This window comes from Trichosurus vulpecula, chromosome 4, assembly GCF_011100635.1.
Source record: "Trichosurus vulpecula isolate mTriVul1 chromosome 4, mTriVul1.pri, whole genome shotgun sequence".
Classification (NCBI taxonomy): Eukaryota; Metazoa; Chordata; class Mammalia; order Diprotodontia; family Phalangeridae; genus Trichosurus; species Trichosurus vulpecula.
The window spans coordinates 183837662-183858217 of record NC_050576.1 but is presented as its reverse complement, the minus strand read 5'-3'; the positions used below and the strand labels follow the sequence as shown (position 1 = coordinate 183858217).

General features: G+C 40.5%; 3 protein-coding genes across 3 annotated transcripts; all 3 read right to left on the bottom strand.

The window, feature by feature from the left end:
• Positions 1-4840: 4840 nt before the first annotated feature.
• Positions 4841-5137, bottom strand: LOC118848955 (keratin-associated protein 3-3-like). Its single transcript, XM_036758016.1, has one exon. It carries the CDS (start codon positions 5135-5137, stop codon positions 4841-4843), a length of 297 nt encoding a protein of 98 aa, XP_036613911.1.
• A 6883-nt stretch (positions 5138-12020) lies between these two features.
• LOC118848949 (keratin-associated protein 3-3-like) lies at positions 12021-12317 on the bottom strand. Its single transcript, XM_036758005.1, has one exon. The coding sequence runs from the start codon at positions 12315-12317 to the stop codon at positions 12021-12023; it is 297 nt and encodes a 98-aa protein (XP_036613900.1).
• A 5355-nt stretch (positions 12318-17672) lies between these two features.
• LOC118846957 (keratin-associated protein 3-1-like) lies at positions 17673-17975 on the bottom strand. Its single transcript, XM_036755618.1, has one exon. The coding sequence runs from the start codon at positions 17973-17975 to the stop codon at positions 17673-17675; it is 303 nt and encodes a 100-aa protein (XP_036611513.1).
• Between the last annotated feature and the right edge of the window lie 2581 nt (positions 17976-20556).

Below are 20556 nucleotides of genomic sequence, written 5' to 3'. Positions count from 1 at the left end.
TTTTCTTAGCAAGAATACTGGAGTGGTTTGCCATTTCCCTCTCCAGCTTATTTTACAGAGGAGAAACTGAGGCAAACAAGGTTAAGTGACTTGCCTGGGCCAGGGTCACACAGCTAGAAGGTGTCTGACACTGGATTTGAATTCAGGTCTTCCTGACTCTAGGCCCAGTGCTCTATCCACTGTCCCATCTAGTTGCTCCCAGAGTTGTGAGGCTCAAATGAGATCATATTTGTAACAATACAGTGCCTGGCACATAGTAAGCATTATATAATTGCTTATTCCATTCCTGTGACTTTTGTTAAAACATGTTAGAAATACATGTATATAAATGTATAAAATCTTAATTTAAATTAGTTTTATTTGCACTGACACGATAACCTTGATTGCTCTAAGACCTACCCATGTTACACATTGCAAGTCTAGATGATCTGCCCAAATGACCCAATGAGTCAATAACTAGAGATTTTGAATAAAAACACATACCTATACTTCTGAGCACATGGTCTAATAAATGAAAAAAAATTGTTTTCCCTAGAAAGAATACAAAGAATATATCATTACCATTAAAAATAATAATCATTAGTGGTAAATCTGTCTTTTCCTTGAATTAACTTCTATTTGTAAGATAGTAATTATTATAAGTGCAGCATAATGTTTCTGTCTGTGTAGTTTATGGTGAGAATGTCAATATTGACACCCAGCATGGGCTCATACAGTTCAATTTCTCTAGCAGTGTCTCAACAGCTTGGCTACTAGACAAGGATCTCCCATTTAGCATACCATCAGTTAAATTAATGTTAATTGATGGTCTAAAACTCATGTGATTCTCAGCACGCTCAGCTGCCCTGTCTACCATTCTGCCACCATCGCTAGGGAAGCCATAAGCCCAAAATTGAGGGTCATTTTTTTATTCTTAGGTTTCATGGGTTCAATTCAAAACAACACATAATTTTTAAGCACCTGCGATTTGACAGACAGAGGCCTCCATATACTGGCTAGTGAGCCTGTCTCAGAGTCAGGAAGACTTGGGTTTAAGTCTCATCTCCCACAGCAGCTAGGGAGCACAGCAGATTGAGTACTGGAGTCAGAAAAACCTGAGTTTAAATCCAGCCTCAGAAACTTACTGGCTGTGTGACCTGTTTAAAGTCACTTAACCTCTATTTACCTCAGTTTCCCCATCTGTAAAATATTGATAATAACAGTGCCTACCTTCTGACACCTTGCTCCCTTGGAAAGGCTGTCTACTCCCTCCACCCCTTCAGCTCCTTTTTGTGTGTTCTCTTTCCCTATTAGAATTTAAGCTCCTTGAGGGCAGGCACTGTTTTTCTCATTCCTTGTATATGTATCCCTAGTGCCTAGCAGAGTGACTAGCATATAGTAAGTTGGTTGGTTGGTTGGATGTTGTCCTTCGTTCTTGAAGAGGACCAAAATGACGTCACTATGCTAGAGTCAGGTTTCAGTGTGTCTGGCTGTGGCTGATTAGAGCAACATGAGGTCGGAATGCTCTACCACAGGTCGGGCACAAATAATCCATGTGAACATTTGGGGTGGATACTCTAAACTTGCACATCCTGCATTTCCTTTGAGCTGTTTCAATTCTGCTTTGCTCATAGAGCACAGTGCCTTCTCTGATGAGGGCATGCCGTGCTGAGTGGTCCTGTGCCAATGTCTCCCATGTCAAACAATCAATTCCAAAGTTCTTAAGACCTTGAGAGCGTCCTTATACCCCTTCTGCTGACCACCATGTGAACACTTGCCATATGGGAGTTCTTCATAGAACAGTTTTTTGGCAAGTGTACATTTTGCATTTGAACGACATAGCCCATTGGAGTTGTGCTCTCTGAAGTAGTTTGAATGCTTGGCAGTTTAGTTAGAGTAAGGACCTCAGTGTCTGGTACCTTATCCTGACAGGTGATCTTCAGAATCTTCCTAAGACATTTCAGATGGAAGCGATTCAGCTTACTGGCATACTATCTAGGTTTCACAGGCATACAACAATGAGGTCAACACAATGGCTCTGTAGACTTTCAGTTGGGTAGGCAGTTTAATACCTCTTCTCTCTCACACTTTTCTTCGAAGCCTCCCAAACACTGAGCTAGCTCTGGCAATGCATGTATCAACCTCATTATCAATGTGTACATCCCTGGAAAGTATACTACCAAGGTAAGCAAACTTATCCACAGCATTCAAAACTTCTCCATTTGCTGTAACCAATGGTTTCACATATGGATGGTGTGGTGCTGGCTGATGGAGCAACTGTGATTGTTGTTGCCTGCTTGCCTACTTCCCAAGGTGGGAGCCATCTCCAGTTGTCCTGATCTGTATCCTGCCACTGGACCTAGATGGCTCCAGAGGAAAAAGTGAGGCTGGTGATCTTGCACAGCCTTCCTCACTTAAATCTAATTCACCTGTAAGTCATAATCCCTTTCCTGATATCATGGTCCTCTTCAAGAATGAAGGACAAACAACAACAACCTCTCAGGGTTCCTCTGAGGATAAAATAAGACAATATTCATCAAAAATAAAACAAAAAACACTTTGCAACCTCTAAAGTCTTACATTAATATAGCTATGGTTATTATCTCATGTACGATGGCTGTGTGATCCTAAGGAGTTCCCTTGAATTTTTAGTGCTCTCACAGAGGTATCAAATTCCAAAACTCCCAAGTATAGCCTTAACCAGATTAAAATGTGATTAAGAAATATTTAACAAAATAAATAAAAATACAATATAACATAGATAATGTTGATATATAGTTTTCTAAGTCAATATGGAATCTACAGGGATTACGTATCATTTTTATTTTGACACCAATTCTCTAGAAACATAAGTTGCAGGGAAGGTATCACCCTGCATTGTTAGGTGGAATTTTCGCATCCAAGAATTCCTCTTATCAATGAACTCACAAGTCCAATCCTTATCTCCTCTGCCTAGTTGATGAACACTGCTCTAGATACTGTGGTACAAAGACAGTAACACATCAAACTGCTCCAAGGACTTTATGTTGTACAGGGGATGGTGGGGTGACTTGAAAAGTATTAATTACTACCCAAATGTAAAACGCCACTGCTCTATTATAAAATTTGCAGTTTTGTCCGAGAGCAGTTGAATTAACTGACAAACTGTCACATTTGATTTATTGGCTTATGATAAGTCTAGTCAATTAAGGTGCTCTTAGTAGAGAAATGTATTTGGATAGAACGTATAAGGTCACTTAGCTTAAAACAACCTCTAATTTTCCTGCTATTATTTCAAATATGCCAGATGTTTATAGTTTTTTGATAACTAGACTTATTTCACCTGAGTTCATACTCTCATCATTTTTTCTAGACAATTGCAATAACCCCCAGTTACAATGTTCGCCCTCCCTCTCGTTTCTCCTTTCTCTAAGTCATCTTCCTTCTAGCTGCCAAAGAGATTTTCCTCAATGGCAGCTCTAACCATGTCACTATTTTGGGCAATAAACAATGAGTTTCTATCACCTCTGGGATCCAATATAAACTCCACTGTTTGACATGTTGTTGCCATTGTTCAGTCTTTTCAGTCATGTCTGACTCTTTGCGACCCATTTTGGGTTTTTTTTTTTTGGCAAAGATACTGGAATCGTTTGTCATTTTCTTCTCCAGTTTGCCATTTACTTTAAACGACACTTTTAGACATTTCAGACCCTTTACAACTTGGCTCCAATGTACCCTTCTAGGCTTACCATATATTATTCCTCTATGCATTTTCTGGTCTGGATTGCTAATGTGGACTTCTTCCTCTTCCTCTCTTACTTTGATCCACCTCCCCTCTCTTCCTTTGCAAGGCCTGGAATGCACTTCCTTCATTTCTGTCTCTTAGAAGTCTTTTTTTTTTCCTTAGTGCTCAGCTCCCAAAGGTCTTACAAAAGTCTTTCAGCCACCAGCACCCTCAGTTATGTTGCGTTTATTTTGTATATACTTGGCATAGTTGATAGAGAGCTAGCTTTAAAGTCAGAAAGACCTGGGTTCAAGTCTTGCCTTTGATACACTCAGACTTTGTAGTCCTGGGCAAGTCACTTAATCTCTCAGTCTAGGCAACTTTCTTTTTTTTTATTTTATTTTGCTTTATTTTTAGTCTAGGCAACTTTCTAAGGTTATAAGTTGGAGAAAAGATGCCAACTTATAGCTATAAGCTCAGGAGTTAACCCAGAGTTTTCTATACTAATGAAATCACAGGTATGTCCTATTCCTATATTTTGAATATACTTATATGTTGGCGTATCTTCTATCTTGATTCAATGCAAACTGCCTGAGGGAAAAGCTGTTTTTTTTTCTGTTTTTATCTCCCCAGTGCTGATAACAGTTATTGGCATGTAGTAGGAGCCTAATAAATGCTTTTTTATTGATTTCTACTCCTAAAAATCTAGAATCACTTTATATTTTTCAAATGCTCCTGTTCTGAAGATGGGGAATATATACAGTAAGAGTGCAGAAATAATTTTTTAAAATCATAGACGTGCTATGCCAGAAGGGGAAACAAAGTTTATTAGGAAATTCAGAAGGAAACTCCTTAATCTCTAGGAAGACACAAAAGACCATAAATGAAACCCCCAAAACATTCCGAATGAAGAATCATACACATCAGTCTGAAAGAGTTGAGTATCCTTGGAAGGACAGGTGATATTCACCACTCCATTTTCCAGGTTACCATCGGGGGCTTTACAATTTCCTTTGCATTGATGTTGGAAGTGGTTCTGGCACATCTGGCCCCCATCCCAACATCTGGTGAAATTGATTGTGGCTATTGAAGCAGGTCAATACAGGATAGGCATCTTGCAGGTATTGTCAGGCTCTGGGCAAAGATGGTCATCACTCCTCAGCACTGGGGGACACAGGGCTCACAGGGGCATGGCTGGGTGTATGTGGTCAGGTCCAGGTTCTCCAGGCTTGGTCTGGGCTGGGCAGAATTGAGCAGGAAGCATGTGGGCACACAGGGCTGAGGGATGTGGCAGGGGGGTGGGCAGTTGTCACAGCAGGTGGGCTCCAGCAGCCAAGTGGTGTGTGGGCAGGTGCTGGGCAGGCAGACTCCACATCGGCAGCACTTGTCAGAAGAGCAGATGGTGGTGGCGGGTCCAGTGGGGACACTGCAGCAGCAGTCGTGGTAGAAAGACATGGTGTAAGGAGTCTGTTTTCCTGCTTAGTAGGAAGAGAGATGGGTATTTTTGAAGGTTTGAATGTCTGCTCTCTGTGAGGCTCTTATATACCACCCCCCATCAGGGGTTGGTCCAATCCCAAGGCTTCTTTCCTTGTTTCTGTTTGTTTTCATGGATCTATTATCTCTTGCCTGATTTGCCATTTAGATGCCAGCAAAGAGTCTTCGTTCTTGGTAATTACATTTTATTTGAGTTCATTGCTAAGTCTTAACTGACTACTCTAGCTATTTGTCACTGGGAATAAAGCTTTATGAGGTACATCAAAGAGTTTGTCATTCCAGCGATTTGCACAACAGTCCTGATGAGAAACATTACAAGTGACACATACCTAGGGCATCTCAGACCTTCCCTAGGGTGCTATTAGCATCTTCATTCCCCTTTGGCTTTGGCTATTGAGTGATGGGGAATGAACTGCCCTGTTTTTATAGAATTTTCTTTACAAAACTATCATTCTGAAATGGACAAACCTCAACAAATTTTTCCTGTTTTCTTAAGAGGAGGGCTGATTCTTGGGGACTTTCTTTTACCTATGGAAAAAAAACCAACAGCTTGACTATGGAAATCTGTTCTATCTAGGTTGATCCTGTCTGATTGTTGCCCTCCAGCATACTTGCCAATGAAGAGTGTAGAAAGAAAAATTGGACAATGTTGATGCAGATGATGAGAATCTAAGCAGGTTTTTTGTTAAGTGTGTGTCTTGGGATGGGGGGACAGGGAGGAAGTCGAGGTGAAATAGGAATTTTAGGTCATGTCTACATATAGTCAAACTGGCCTTCAAATCAACTCACAGAATCCTTGAGACCTGTGCACCTGCAGCTTCTCAACAAAGAGAATGTGTCTAAAGATTCAGTGAGCCCAGCCAATGGGACAAAGGAACAAAATTAAATGAATGAAAATCTAAGAAGTGGCTCATCTTCTCCCCAAAGACCCAGTCTACATTTAGGAAATACCATAGGGTCTTATGCGTAGGAAGGATTGAATAAATGCTTAGTGAAGTGGATTGAATGAAGGAGAATGGGCAATGCCTAAATAAATAACTCAGATTCAGAAAGAAGTCAGATGTGTGTGACCTGCTTTGAACAGGGACTTCAGGAAGCATTCATTATTAATTTATAAAACACCAACTATGAGCCAGACATTGTGCTAGTTGCTGGAGATACAAAGGCCAAAATGAAACTGACCCTATCCTCAACTAGCTATGGTCTCGGTGGTCAGAGGATAGCATGCACACAGATTAGTAAGTATGAAATATATTCATAGTAAATACACAAAGTAATATTAGGAGTGGAGAGAGAATGAACAGCTTTGGGGTGGGTGGGAGTCAGGTGAAAGATGTGGCTTTTAAAATGATGTGAACAGCTAGATAGGGTTTCGTAACTAGGATTCGTGGTTTATACAAAGCTCTGGAACTCCTCATTGCATTGTATACCAGATCACTTTCCCTTTTCACGTGTCAGATTTTTTCTGCAATGCAAGAAACATTTTGTTTTTCCACACCTATTGTGCACCTGGCAATGTGCTAGTTGGTCAAATCAGTTAGATTCATCTGTTTTTTCATGCCTGATACTCTTTTGGAAGGAAGCTTTAGCAAGCAGATCTGCTAACACCATACTTCATGGCAGAAATAGCATTACTTTCTCTTTCTAGAATGGCACATTGCCTTCAAGACAGCTATGTCATGATAATGCAACTGACCACATTTAAATTGTAGAGGAATTATGCTTATTATCACACATCGTAGGCCTTAAGGTAAAAAAATAAAACAACAGATATATAATTATGGCTATACATATATATATATATCCCTATCAGTTTTCATTAAAATCCCTGGGAGTGTTTTATAAATAATAATTAATTCTGACCATGTTACTGTACTATCTTGGAGTTGAGTATTACTCTCCTCATTTCATAAAAGAGGAGATTGGGGCCTCAACAGGTGAAATACCTTGCCTGAGGTTACCCAGTGACTCATGAGTTGAAAGCTAAGAATAGGATCCACACAACCAAACTCCCCTCTGTTGTGGTCTGAAAGGCAAGCAAAAAGTCTGCATCACTGATGGGAAGCATGACTGTATATTCTTATAAAGGAACAAAAAAATATTCCTCCACTCTTTCTGCTTTCTCTTTCAAGTCCATGACAGATCAATGCTGGGCAAGGGGGTAAATTTCGGGCCATGAAGGTATCATTTCTATAACAAAGGAATTAGAATTCTAACCATCATCATGGCCTTGTCCAATGATCATTAATTCTCTCATTCCATAGTCCTTGAGGATTGAGTCCCGGGGATAGTGAAGGCCTGGAAAGGATGGACAAATGTCCAGGCAGAGGAAGCAAGAGTTAGAAGTAGACATCCTTGTTAACAGTGGGGTATATCCTAATTTATGTACAAACACCACTGACTGTTATGTTTATTCACTTCCAAGTAGATATACCATTAAGGTCCAGGAAATAAGCATGAAGTACTTATAAAGAACATAGCCCAGTGTCTGGCATATAGTAGGTACTTAGTAAATTCTTATTCTTTTCCCTTTCCAAGAGAAATAATTTTCATGCTCCTTGTATCATTGAACCTCTAGATATAAGACTACAGGATCATAGACTCAGACATCTCTTATTACAGAAGAGAAAACTGAGACCCATGGTACTTAAGTTTCTTGCCCAAAATAACATAGTTAAGAAGTGGCAGAGATAAAATTTGAACCAAGGTCCTCTGGCTCCAGAGCCACTACTCTTCCCATGGTTCCAATGACCTCTAGTCCAACCCTTCTATTTTTCAGGTAAAGAACTGAAGTGTGGTGGTTTGCCCAAGATCACCCGGAAAGAAGAGCTGGTATTTGAATCCAGGTCCTTTGAATTCAAGTCCAATGTCCTTATTATGGTACCGTGCTGGCATTAGTTAGATTTGGAGGATGGTACCCAACTTGAGGGCAGCTAGGTAGCACAGTGGATAGAGTACTGGGCTTGAAATCACAAAGACTTATCTTCATGAATTCAAATCTAGCCTTGGACACCAAATAGTTGTGTGCCCCTGGGCAAGTCACTTAACCCTGTTTGTCTCAGTTTCCTCATCTGTAAAATGAGTTGGAGAAGGAAATAGCAAACCACTCCAGTATCTTTGCCAAGAAAATCCCCCAAAATAGGGTCACACAGAGTTGGATGTGACAGAAACGACTCAACAATAGGAACGACCCAACTTGGGGATGGCATAGAGTACAGTTGTTTGTGAGCATCCCCCGGCATGCTTTCTCAGCGTCTCCACATCCTTTCTTTTCAGCTTTACATTAATTCATGATAAATTTAGCCCTAGTATCTTCCTGATTATGCCTTTGTCTATGGCTTAAGACTTAGCAGAGGGGAATGTACACATGATAGTGCCTGTAGAGGGCCTTTAGGCTGGCACACTTGTAGCTGAAGCAGGTGTATAAGATACAGAGAAATATTTTTGTGGTGAATCGCTATTACCACAGCAGTCCCAGTTTCATTCTCCGTCTGGCCTGCCCTCTGGGACCCACTGGAATTCTCCAGGTTGTAGAGTGAAGTCCTCTCTCCTGAGTTGTGCATTCATGGAGAGTTGTGTCATTACAGTGGTATTGGGACATTTGATATCCCCAATGGCAGGCCCTATTTTGGTTTCCTATGGTTTAATTAGGAAGTACAGGGTTTGTTCAAGTAGATTTCAGTCATGTCTGACTATTGACCCCATTTGGGCTTTTCTTGGTAAAGATACTGGAGAGGTTTGACATTTCCTTCTCCAGCTCATTTTACAGATAGGGAAACTGAGGCAATTGGGGCCAAGTGACTTGCCTAGGGTCACAGAGCTAGTAAGTATCTGAGGCCAGATTTAAACTTAGTTCTTCCAGACTCCAGGGCTAGTGCTTTATCCATTGTGCCACCTGGCTGCCCCAGTTGACCAAGTTTAAAAATGAGACATACTGTATGTTACCAGGCAGTGATGGGTTAAAATACAAAGGTAATTTCTGCATGAGTCAAAGTATCCTTAGCCTAGTTAAGTGCTGATTTCATACCTACAGTCTTTGGTTAGCTGTTGTTCATCCTTCATTCTCAAAGAGAACCAATGACATGAAGAAGGTGATGTCTTGACTTGCAAGGGAATTGGATTTAAGGGAGGTGCTGCCACCAGCTTCAGTCTGTCTGTGGTGCTGTGGAAAGAGGGCTGTATTTGAAGTCAGAAGATATGAGTTAAGATCCCAGCTCTTCCCTTTGCCCTTTGTGTGACTTTAGGCAAATCTTTTCCTCTTCCTCAATTTTGGTTTCTCATCTGAATAATGAGGGGGGTTTGATTAAATGGCCTCTGATGACTTTTCCAGCTCTACATCTATATCTATGCTATGTTAAAGAAGAGAACTTGGCATCCCGCTGTAAAAATGTAAAATTTATTCCGTATTCAAGTCCTTAAGCAGCTAAGACTCAAATTGATCTCCCAGAGGATTTGTTAAACTCCCACAACCTGTAAGTTTTTGTAACCTTATGCATGACATAGAATGAAAGAATATTAGACCCGGAATGGATGTTTGGAGATTATTTTATAAATATTTGAGGAATGAACAAGAATGATCAAAGCTTAAACAAATAACTCAAATTCAAGAAATAAAGTCAGGTTGTATACCCTGTTCTAAACACGGGGGTTAGCATGCATGCACTATCATTAATTCATGAAGCACCTACTATGTGCTCGGAAACTTATTTTACAGATGAGGGTATTGTGACCTAAAGTAGAGAAAAGGCTTTTCCAGTCTACCTTCTGTTGACTGTTTCCAGTTTACTCTGTCTATAGCTTGTTTGTACACAGTTATTTGTATTTGACTGTGAGCTCCTTGAGTACAGGGACTGTTCTGTGACTTCCTTTGTATCCCCATCACTTAGCACAGTTCCAGGCACTTTAAAAAAAGGCTTATTGATTGATTGGCTGAAGTGAGTTAATGGTTCAACTCAAATTAAGAGCCAAGTCTCTTGACTCGTTAGTCCAGCATACTTTATATCACATTTCTGGTCTTTAGAGTACCTAAAAACCCTAATGTCACTTTATTATTTTAGTAATTTATTATTATTTTAGCCTATGTCATATAATAATAATAATAATTAATAGTAATAATATTAACTGGCATTTGTGTAGTACCTACATGCCAGGTACTGAGTTAAGCACTTTTACTAATGTTATCTCATTTGAACCTTACGATAACTATGGCAGGTAGGTGCTATTATTATCCCTGTTTTACAGTCGAGGAGACTGAGGCACGTAGAAGTTAAATGACTTGTCCAGGGTCTTACAACGAGTAAGCATCTGAGGCCAGATCTGAATTCTGGTGTCCTACCTCCAAGTTCAGTGTTCTGTTCATCGTGCCACCTAGCTGCCATGCTTAGCCCATGAATATCCTCTTTGCTAAATTAATGTCCTTTATTGTCTGGCTCCAAACTATCTTTCTACACTCATTTCGCCTTACTCTCCTTCACACACTCTTCATTCCATTTAATCACCTACTTGAATCAATGCATCGATAAACATTTATTAAACACCTATTATGCACCAGGCATTGTACTAAGCTCTGAGAATACAAAAAGACAAAAATCAGTCCCTGCCTTCAAGGAGATTGCAGTCTGATGGGGGAATACTTGCTGTTACCTTTCCACAACAATTTATCTCTTGTTGTTGTTCAGTCATTTTCAGTCACTTCCGATTATTTGTGACCCCTTTTGGGGTTTTCCTAGCAAAGACACTTGGAGTGGTTTGCCGTGTCTTTCTTCAGCTCATTTTACAGATGAGGAAACTGAGGCAAACAGAATGAAGTGACTTGCCCAAGGTCACACAGCTAGGAAGGCTCTGAGGTCATATTTGAACTCAGTTCTTCCTGACCCCAGGTTTGGCTCTCTTATCCACTCTTCCACCTCTATACCTTTCCATAGGCTGTCCGGCGGGACACGAATCTCCCCCTACCACCACTTGTTAGCATCCCTAGATTCATCCAATGTGCTCATGTGCCACCTCCTTTGGGAAGGCTTTCCTGACCCTGATAGCTGTTGGTGTTCTCTCCTTCTCCAGATTATTGTGTATAGGCTCATCTGGGTTCTTGTCCTATTTTCTATCTGGGTTCTTGTCCTATTCTCCTAATAGAATATAAGCCTTCAAGGGCAGGGCCTGAACTTTTGGTTTGTCCTCTTAGCCCCAGAGTCCAGTACAGGATTGTGCACCTAGTAGACGCTTGACTAATGTTAGCTAGATTTGATCAATTATCTTAACCTACACTGCTCTGGTAATGGGAATCTATTTTGCTTCCAATTCTTCTTTTTTTTTTGGCAGGGCAATTGGGGTTAAGTGACTTGCCCAAGGTCACACAGCTAGTACATGTGTCAAGTGTCTAAGGTTGGATTTGAACTCAGGTCCTCCTGACTCCAGGGCTGGTGCTCTACTCACTGCGCCACCTAGCTGCCCCCAATTCCTCTTTTTAAAAGAAACGCACAGAAAATGCTGAAATTAAGTGCTTGAGAAATCAAGTTTATTTGGAAATTCGTAAAGACTTGACAAAAAGCATTCAGGACAGGAAAAGCAACCCAGGTAGCAAATAGACAAAGAAAACATAATCTGAAGATTCAAGAATTGCAACAATATTTGGATACAACTAGCCAGTGCAAAGCTTCTCATTCCCATTCTTCCAAGTTGCCAAAGGAGGCATCTTGTGTTCTTTTTCACCGATGATAAAAGTGTTCTTTGCCACATCTGGCATCCCAACATCTGTGGAAATTCATTGTGGCTACTGAAGCAGGTCAATACAGGATAGGCATCTTGCAGGTATTGTCAGGCTCTGGGCAAAGATGGTCATCACTCCTCAGCACTGGGGGACACAGGGCTCACAGGGGCATGGCTGGGTGTATGTGGTCAGGTCCAGGTTCTCCAGGCTTGGTCTGGGCTGGGCAGAATTGAGTAGGAAGCATGTGGGCACACAGGGCTGAGGGATGTGGCAGGGGGGTGGGCAGTTGTCACAGCAGGTGGGCTCCAGCAGCCAAGTGGTGTGTGGGCAGGTGCTGGGCAGGCAGACTCCACATCGGCAGCACTTGTCAGAAGAGCAGATGGTGGTGGCGGGTCCAGTGGGGACACTGCAGCAGCAGTCGTGGTAGAAAGACATGGTGTAAGGAGTTTGTTTTCCTGCCTAGTAGGAAGAGAGATGGGTATTTTTGATAGTTTGAATGTCTTCTCTCTTATATACTCTCCCCCAGTGGGTGTTCACCCAGGGCACTTCCTGTCCCCAATTTTCTGTCTATGTCATCTTCTTTCCATGAGATCCTCTAATCAGTCTGGTATTTAGTTATCCATGAAGATTTCTGAGTCCTATTAAGTTAGTCATATTTGCTTTGCAATACTCAGATCCATTGTTCAGGAAGTTTGCCCATGAAGCTCATCTTCAAAGTGACCTATCATCACAGCCCTATCACCAATGATTGGTCATTGGTTGGGGTGACAATTCAGCAAAGTCTATGAGACTAAACAATTTCTTTTTGTCTTTTCTTCTTGGTTCTACATATGATCTGTGGCTGGTGAGACCATGACCATTAATAAAATGAGGATCCCACATGACTCATTCTTCTCGTGTTGCTTTTGCCTATTGAGGGATGTGGCAACAACAGCAGCACCCAATAATAGCCAGTACTTAGGTAGTGCTTTAAGATACGCAAAGTGCTGCACATGCGTTTTCTCATCTGAATGCATCAAGGATAGGAAGATGTTTCTAGAGCCTTGCTGCTTGAAAAGTATATCCACCCCTATGTAGAGCAGGTTAAAGTTGACTGCCCAGGTTGTGCTTTGAGAAGTGCTATCTGACCATTTGAACTCTCCAAAAGGGAAATGCTGAGTCTCAGAACTTAGGGCTCTGACCCAAAATGACCTTCATCTCTGGTAGTCAAGCTTTTGAGTGATTTTGCTTGGAACCAGTCTTCCATGTAATTTCCCACCCGCCACTTCCAAACCATCCCATCTGCACTCTGTCCATCATTCCCCTTCTTCCCACCCCCAGAAAATTGGACTCTCACCCTGAAGCAACCCTGTGCTCTGCTAGATGAGCCTTCACCTTATCTTGCATAGAATTTGAATATTTCTCATTTGCTGGCCCCTATTTCCAAATGTCCCTTTCTAGCTCCTTCTTTATGTATTTTCTCTCTTCTACTGGAATGTAGTGGGCAGCTTTGTGGTGCAGTGTATAGAGTCCTGGCATGGAGACAAAAAGACTCATTTTCCTGAGGTCAAATCTGGCCTCTGACACTTGCCAGCTGTGTGACTCTGGACAAGTCACTTAACCCTGTCTGCCTGAGTTTCCTCATCTGTAAAATGAGCTGGAGGAGGAAATGGTGAACCACTCCAGGATCTTTGCTAAGAAAACCAAAAAAAGGTCATGAAGAGTCGGATGTGGCTGAAAGATTATGGAAGAATAACAAAAAACTGGAATGTAAGCTCCTTGAGGGCAAGACTGCCTTGCTTCTTGTATTTGTACCCCTTAGCATAGTGTCTGACTTGCTGTTATTGTTGTCTGCCATACAGTAAGTGGTAATAAATGCTGATGTCTGTCTCTGTCCCTCTCTGTCTCTGTCACTTTGTCTCTGTCTCTCTTTTTCCTTTTCTTTCCCCCTCATTGAATAATTACTTGTCGGGTACGTTGAAGGAGGTGTTTGTTCCCCTCTGGCATGGAATGGACCAGATGGCCACTGGGGAGCCTTCTGCTAGACATTTTATGATTCTGAGGCCACATATATCAATTAATGGCAAAGTTTAAGAAAGTGTTCTCAAAATGCATTATCCTGTGGGAACTGACAGGGTCTTTGCTCTTGACAAGGAGATGAGACATAGGCACTCTGAAGAGAGGAGTCTAGATTTAGAGCTAGAAGAAGCCTGAGAGGTCATCTAGTGCAAGCTTTTCATTTCAGAGACATAGAAATGAAGTGATTTGTCCGAAGTCACACAAAGAGTAAACTATAGAGCCAAGGTTTGAAGCCAACTCCCCTGAATCTAAATACAATGCACTTAAATTTTTTTAACCTTTTTATTTTAAGTTTTGAGGTCCAAATTCTATCCCTCCCTCCCTTCTTCCTTCCCTCCCTGAGATGGTAAGCAATCAGATACAGGTTATATATGTACCATTATGTAGAGCATTTCCATGTAAGTAATTTTGCACAAGAAGACTCAAATAAAAGCAAAAAAAGAAGGAAAGTGAAGAATAGCATGCTTCAGTCTGTAGTCAATCAATATCCATTTTTTTTCTTGAGGTGCATAGTATGCTTCATCATTAGTCCTTTGGGATTGACTTGGGTCTCATTTTGTACATATATGTTTTGATTTGACTTCATTGTCTATAGTACCTTTCAGCAAGATACAGTTTCCTTCTTTTAATTCGATCTGTTTTTGCTTTTGCTTTGTCTGAGATCATGATTGCTAACCTTGCTTTCTTTGCTTCAGCTAAAGCATAATAGATTCTCTCCAGACCCTTGCCTTTTGTCCATCTCTCTGCTAATACGATGCACTTTTGACACCACTTCTTAGGCTTTTAGCATAGTGATGATCCTTTTAAAAATACACAGTTTACATAAAAGGAAAGAGGTCTTCATTTACTGGGATGTATTGTAGGGGAAGTGTGCTGGACTTTACTGAGTGATTACATGGTATTTTATCAATATTAATCAATCTTCCTTACACTAACTGTTGCTCCTTTGAGCTGAATTTTAGACTTTATACCTTAGACCTGGGTTTGAATCTTGGCTCAGCCACTTACCAGATGTGTGATCTTGGGAAACTACTCAGGCCTCAGTTTCTTCATCTGTAAAATGAGAGAGTTGGACTTGATGATTTCTGAAGTCCCTTCCAGGTCTGATGTTCTATAATTCTGTGATTTTTAGGACAACAACTCACTTTTAAAAAAGCATCTGGAAACACTGGATCAAGGTATAAATGACAAGAATCCTGTTTACTATGATTTCAAAGTATGGATTCCAGATGGAACATGGGAAAGATGTGAGTCAGTTAGAAGCATTGTAAATTATGGCATGTTCCTCTTTGTGTCTTTACTGTCCAGCGCTCAAATGGTCAGCTGATAGTTTCAGGTGTATATCTCCCCTATGACTATAGATTATAAATTCCTTGAGGGTAAATTCATTTCTCAATGCTCTGCAGTGCTACTGTACACATAGAAATGCCTCAATAAATATTAGTTGAATGATTTTTTTAATTCAAAATGTACTGTTTATATAATGCTATAAGATTTGCAAAGTGTTTTATAAATATTGCCTTATTTGAGCCTCACAACAACCCTATGAAGTAGATGCTACTATTATCTCCATTTTTCAGACGAGGAAACAGACAGTGCCTAGGGTCACTCAACTACTAAGCATCTGAGGCCACATTTGAACTCAGGTCTTCCTGATTCAAGGGTAGCACTCTATCTACTATAGCATATAACTTCCTCCTAGGTATTTCAAGGGGACCAACTGCTTAGTAGTAGTTTTATGAGGACTCGGGAAATAAAATAATCTAACCTGACTACATGTAGATAAAAAGGGTGATTGAACCAATTGTGAAGAGATTAATGTCCTTAACTGTAAAAATATCACCAATAGTCTCAAGTAACTTTTATTTAAAAAAAACATTAGTACAATTTGGATGTTACAGATTTAAATATTCCCATTTATCATTTCTTGGTAGAGAATATTTAAAATCAAAAGGAAAAATTAGAGACAAAAATGGAAAATGTGTGATTCCCAAAAGACTCCACTTCTTTCTCCTCTCCATTCCTCGCTCCTTCCCTCATTCCTTCCCTCCCTTTCTCTTTCCTTCCTTCCCTCCATTCTTTCCTTCCTCCTTTCCTTCACTCCTTTCTCGCTTTCTTCCCTCTTTTCTTCCCTCCCTTCTCTCCCTTCTTTGTTCCTTTCTTCCTTCTACCCTCCCTCCCTCCCTTGCTTCCTTCCTTCCCTCCCTCCCTCCTTCTTTCCTTCCTTCGTTCCTTCCTTCGTTCCTTCCTTCGTTCCTTCTTTCCTTCCTTCCTTCCTTCCTTCCTTCCTTCGTTCCTTCCTTCCTTCCTTCCTTCCTTCCTTCCTTCCTTCCTTCCTTCCTTCCTTCCTTCTTTCCCTCCCTCCCTCCTTCCCTTCTTCCTCCTTCCTTCCTTCTCTTCTTCCTCCCTCCATCCTTCCTTCATTCCTTCCTTCCTTCCCTCCTTCTTCTCTCCCTCCCTCTTCTCTTTTAAAATATTTAATTGTTCTTTTTTCCTTACATTGTTATTACTTCCCTTTGAATGGAAAAAATGAGATGTCCACATAGCAAGTTAGGGATAACCAATGAACAGCTTGCATACTCCATTGGGATCCTTATGATGTCAAAAGGACTAAAGAAAGGCCCCTAATATTGATGAACTTATGGAGGAACATCGACAAGAGAAACACAAGATTCATCATTGGAAAGAATACCTACATTAATGAGATTATACATTCACTGGAATTTTAGGCTAACTTATACCTAATTCTCTTCCTGTACTTCCCTTCCCAATAGAACCACTACACTTTTAACAAAGTATTGTTAAGCAAAAGAAGCCAAAACATTGGCTCTTTGACAATGTATGACTCATTCTGCACCTGTAGTTCACCACCTCTTTGCTGAGGAGAGGAAAGCATGCTTCCCTTTTAGTTCTCTGGAGTTCTGATGAGATGATGGTTTCTTCTGAAAACAATTCAGCTCACAGGGATCATCCTCCTTTTGTTTCTTCTTTTGTACCGTTTGGCTGGGAAGATCAAAATAACCCCTCCTCTGAGTGATAAGAAGTTCTTCAGATCTTAAATGATAGAAGTAACTTAGTTGTAGGAGTTGTAGGAAAATGAATATTAAAACCTGAGACTGAGAAGTTATGCATAGTGATGTTGGAGTTGCAATTTTAAATTTTGAAACAGCCTTTTTTTTGAAGGTAATTTTCTTTAGATTTCCAAATCTGAAAGGCATTAAGGTGTTGCTTTAAGCTACAAGATTTCTACTGATGTCATCAGAAAGTGTAATTCTGCTGAGTATATTTATGGAAGTATGATGCCCAGGTTAATAGGCTTTGGATAATTATGGATTGGAATGATGAGGCAACACATAGTTTGGGAGGCATGGGTGTTTATTTGCTTTTTAAATATGGAAGGGCTTAGTGGCATTTTCTATTTTTTAATTTTATTTTTTCAATAAAGCACTTATCTTTTCTCCTTCCCACCTCCTCCCTACCACCAAAAGAAAAAAAAAATCCATGTAATAACTGTGCATAGTCATATTCTTAGTGATATTTTCCATTTTTCTTTTCAGGTATTTTAAAGCACATTCCAAAAACTTTTCATAAACTTTAATGTCCAAGTACTGAGTGGTTTCTTTGAGGGGATTCAATCATTTGCTAAATTGACCTTAGCACATGCCAAGGGTCCCCAGAGTCATATCGGTAAGCTGGCAAAGGCCATGACATCCTTTAAAAAAAACCAGATATCTAGCAGGAAGATGGTTCACACACATAGGGCTGAAGGCATGTGGTCACCGAGATGCCACACAGGTTGGGAGTGGGATGGCTGGAGTTGAGCAGCCAGCATGTTGGCACATAGAAATCAGGTACACAGCATGGGGGAGGGCAGCAGTCACAGCAGGTGGGCTGGAGGAGGCTGATCTCATGAGGGCAGGTACTGGGCAGGCAGACTCCACACCGGCAGCATTTGTTTGAGGAGCAGATGGTGGTGGCTGGACCCGTGGGGACACTGCAGCAGCAACCCTGGAGGCAGGTTCCATTACAAGACATGGTGTCAGTGGTTGGAGCTTCTCTATGGTGGCAAAGGAAGATGATGGCTAGGGAGTAAGCTCAGCAAGCTTGGACAGGTGCTCCTGTGTTGAAGGGGGCTCTGGGTCTTTTATATACCTTCCTCCCCCACTGAGCATTTCCTCAAAACTTAAGGATTCTTCCCTGTTGTTGTTTGTTTCTTTTCTCGCGTGCATAACTTGTTAGTTTATTTATTTTTCTAGGAGGGTTAAAAGTAGGGGCATGTTGCTACAAGTAGAACCCAGTACAGATGGGGCACTAGGTTTAGGAACTGGAATCAAACCTGACTTTACACACTCCAAGAGAGCTAAGTGAATTTGAACCTTTCACTTTATTTCTCTCTTATCCGTAACATGTGAAGTGCCAACCCATTTTATAGACAGGGAAACTGAGGCCTGGAGAGATTAAGTGACTTGCTTAGGGTCACACAGGTTGAGGTTGGACTGGATCAGAAATTTTTAACCTGAGGTCCATGAAACCCCTAGGGATCTTTGGATAGATTTCAAGGAGTCTGTGAACTTGGATAAGAAAAAAAATACATCTTTTTGTTATAATTGCTTTTCTTTGTAATCTTATGTATTTTGTACCTTTAAAAATTATTCCAAGAAGAACTCCTAAGGTTTCACAGACTACCAAAGGGGTCCATAACATCAAAAAGGTTAGGAACCCCTGGGACTAGATGGTCTCTCAGGTCCTTTTCAGCTTTGATGTCACATCAGATGAGATGGTGACCCCTGATGTTAATTTCCTCATCTAGCAGTAGAAGGTTGGACAAGATTGTCTCCAAAGATTCTTAGAACTTTAAAATCCTGTAACTGGAATATTTCTATGAGAAAAAAACTTTTCTGATTAGAAAAAAATAATTGTTCAGGTGAGCAATCCTGCGATTTCATTGGTATCTAGAAGTCAGGTGTCTGGACTCCTAGCACAGTGAATGATTGAAAAAAGTATTGAATAGGTGAAAACTATGTGCCAAAACTATAGTAAGCCCTGGGAAAACAGTGTGAAAAGTGAGACAGTCTCTTCTCTCCAAGAGCTCATATTCTAACTATTAAGTTACAGATGAGTTTTAGGGAGTTATTTAGAGGCCTAGAGCCAGAAAAACCTGAGTTCAAATCCAGCTTTGAACAGTGACTACCTGGACCCTGAGCAAATCCCTTAATTCTGTTTGCCTCAGTTTCCTCATTTGTCAAATGAGCTGGAGAAGGAAATGACAAACCACTCCAGTATTTTTGCCAAGAAACCCCAAATGGGGTTACGAAGAGTCTGACATGACTGAAATGACTGAACTGTAACAAGTCATGGTAACCATGGCAATGGTCCTCTTTCACAAATTGAATTCTAGAGAGGGCATGGTACAGGATTCCTCATTTTTTGCCCAGGTCCTGTCATCCATTAGACCTCAGAAAGACCTCTGTATCCCTTTTGTTATTAGCTTCCTCCTCTGGAGAATAAGAGGGCTGGGGAAAGATGTTGCGTGATCTCTGGCAGTTTTTCATAGACAAGACAGGCAGGGCCCTAGATCATTCTCTAACACCCTAAGTTGCAGAGGAGTTGTTGATATGCTTCGGTGGAGGTGTGTTTGTACACTAGGGAGATCCCCCACGCTGATGAAATCATTGGCCCAGACCAAAACAAAAATCATTTTCGTAATTCCCCCTCATAAAACTACTTAAAGCACAGATGTAGGCGAGTAACAAATCCTCTAGGACATCTCGAGAAAATGGAAGTTGGGAAAGAAGTTTAGACTTATTAAGTCCTCATAGTTTAATCATTATGCAACTTGCTTTGATATGAAAAGAAACATGAGGATGACATCATCTTATGCCTTAATTAAATATGAAATCTAGAAAAAAACTTTTTATAAAGAAACAACCTTGGTGTTTCAGAAATTTCTGTTTTTTTTCTTTAAAAATCTGTTTTGGGGGGCAGCTAGGTGGCACAGCAAATAGAGCACCAGCCCTGGAGTCAGGAGGAACTGGGTTCAAATTTGACCTCAGACACTTGACACTTACTAGCTGGGTGACCTTGGGCAAGTCGCCTAACTCCCATTGCTTCACTTCCCTCTCCAAAAAAAAATCTGTTTTGCTCATTGCATATGCTGTCAGGCTCCATTGATGAATTTGTTAGTTTAACCAAATTCTTTTAAAAATATTTTTTAAAAATTATTTGTTTATAGAGGATGAATCTCTGCGTAGCAAAGTGAGGAGAGATGCATTTGGGAAAAAAGATGATATAAGAACCAAAGGTATCAATGCAATTTACAATTTAAAAAAAAGCACCTTGTATTTCTGTTTAATTTTTTAAAAAATCATTCTAGTCCTTTAGTTAATCTAGGTAACTTTGCATCAGGACCCTCAGAATTTATAGAGCCAATCAATTAAGTAATGCCCAGAATGATCTATCCACTGTAATTAACACAAAGGACCAAACAAACAAATTTTTAAAATTTTTATTTGCTTATTATGTTTATTTTATTTTTGTTTTTGTTTTTAAGTCAAAACAGAACCCTGATTCATAAATTTACAGATTTCCCTTTCCTCTTCTGAATATTTGTTTAGTC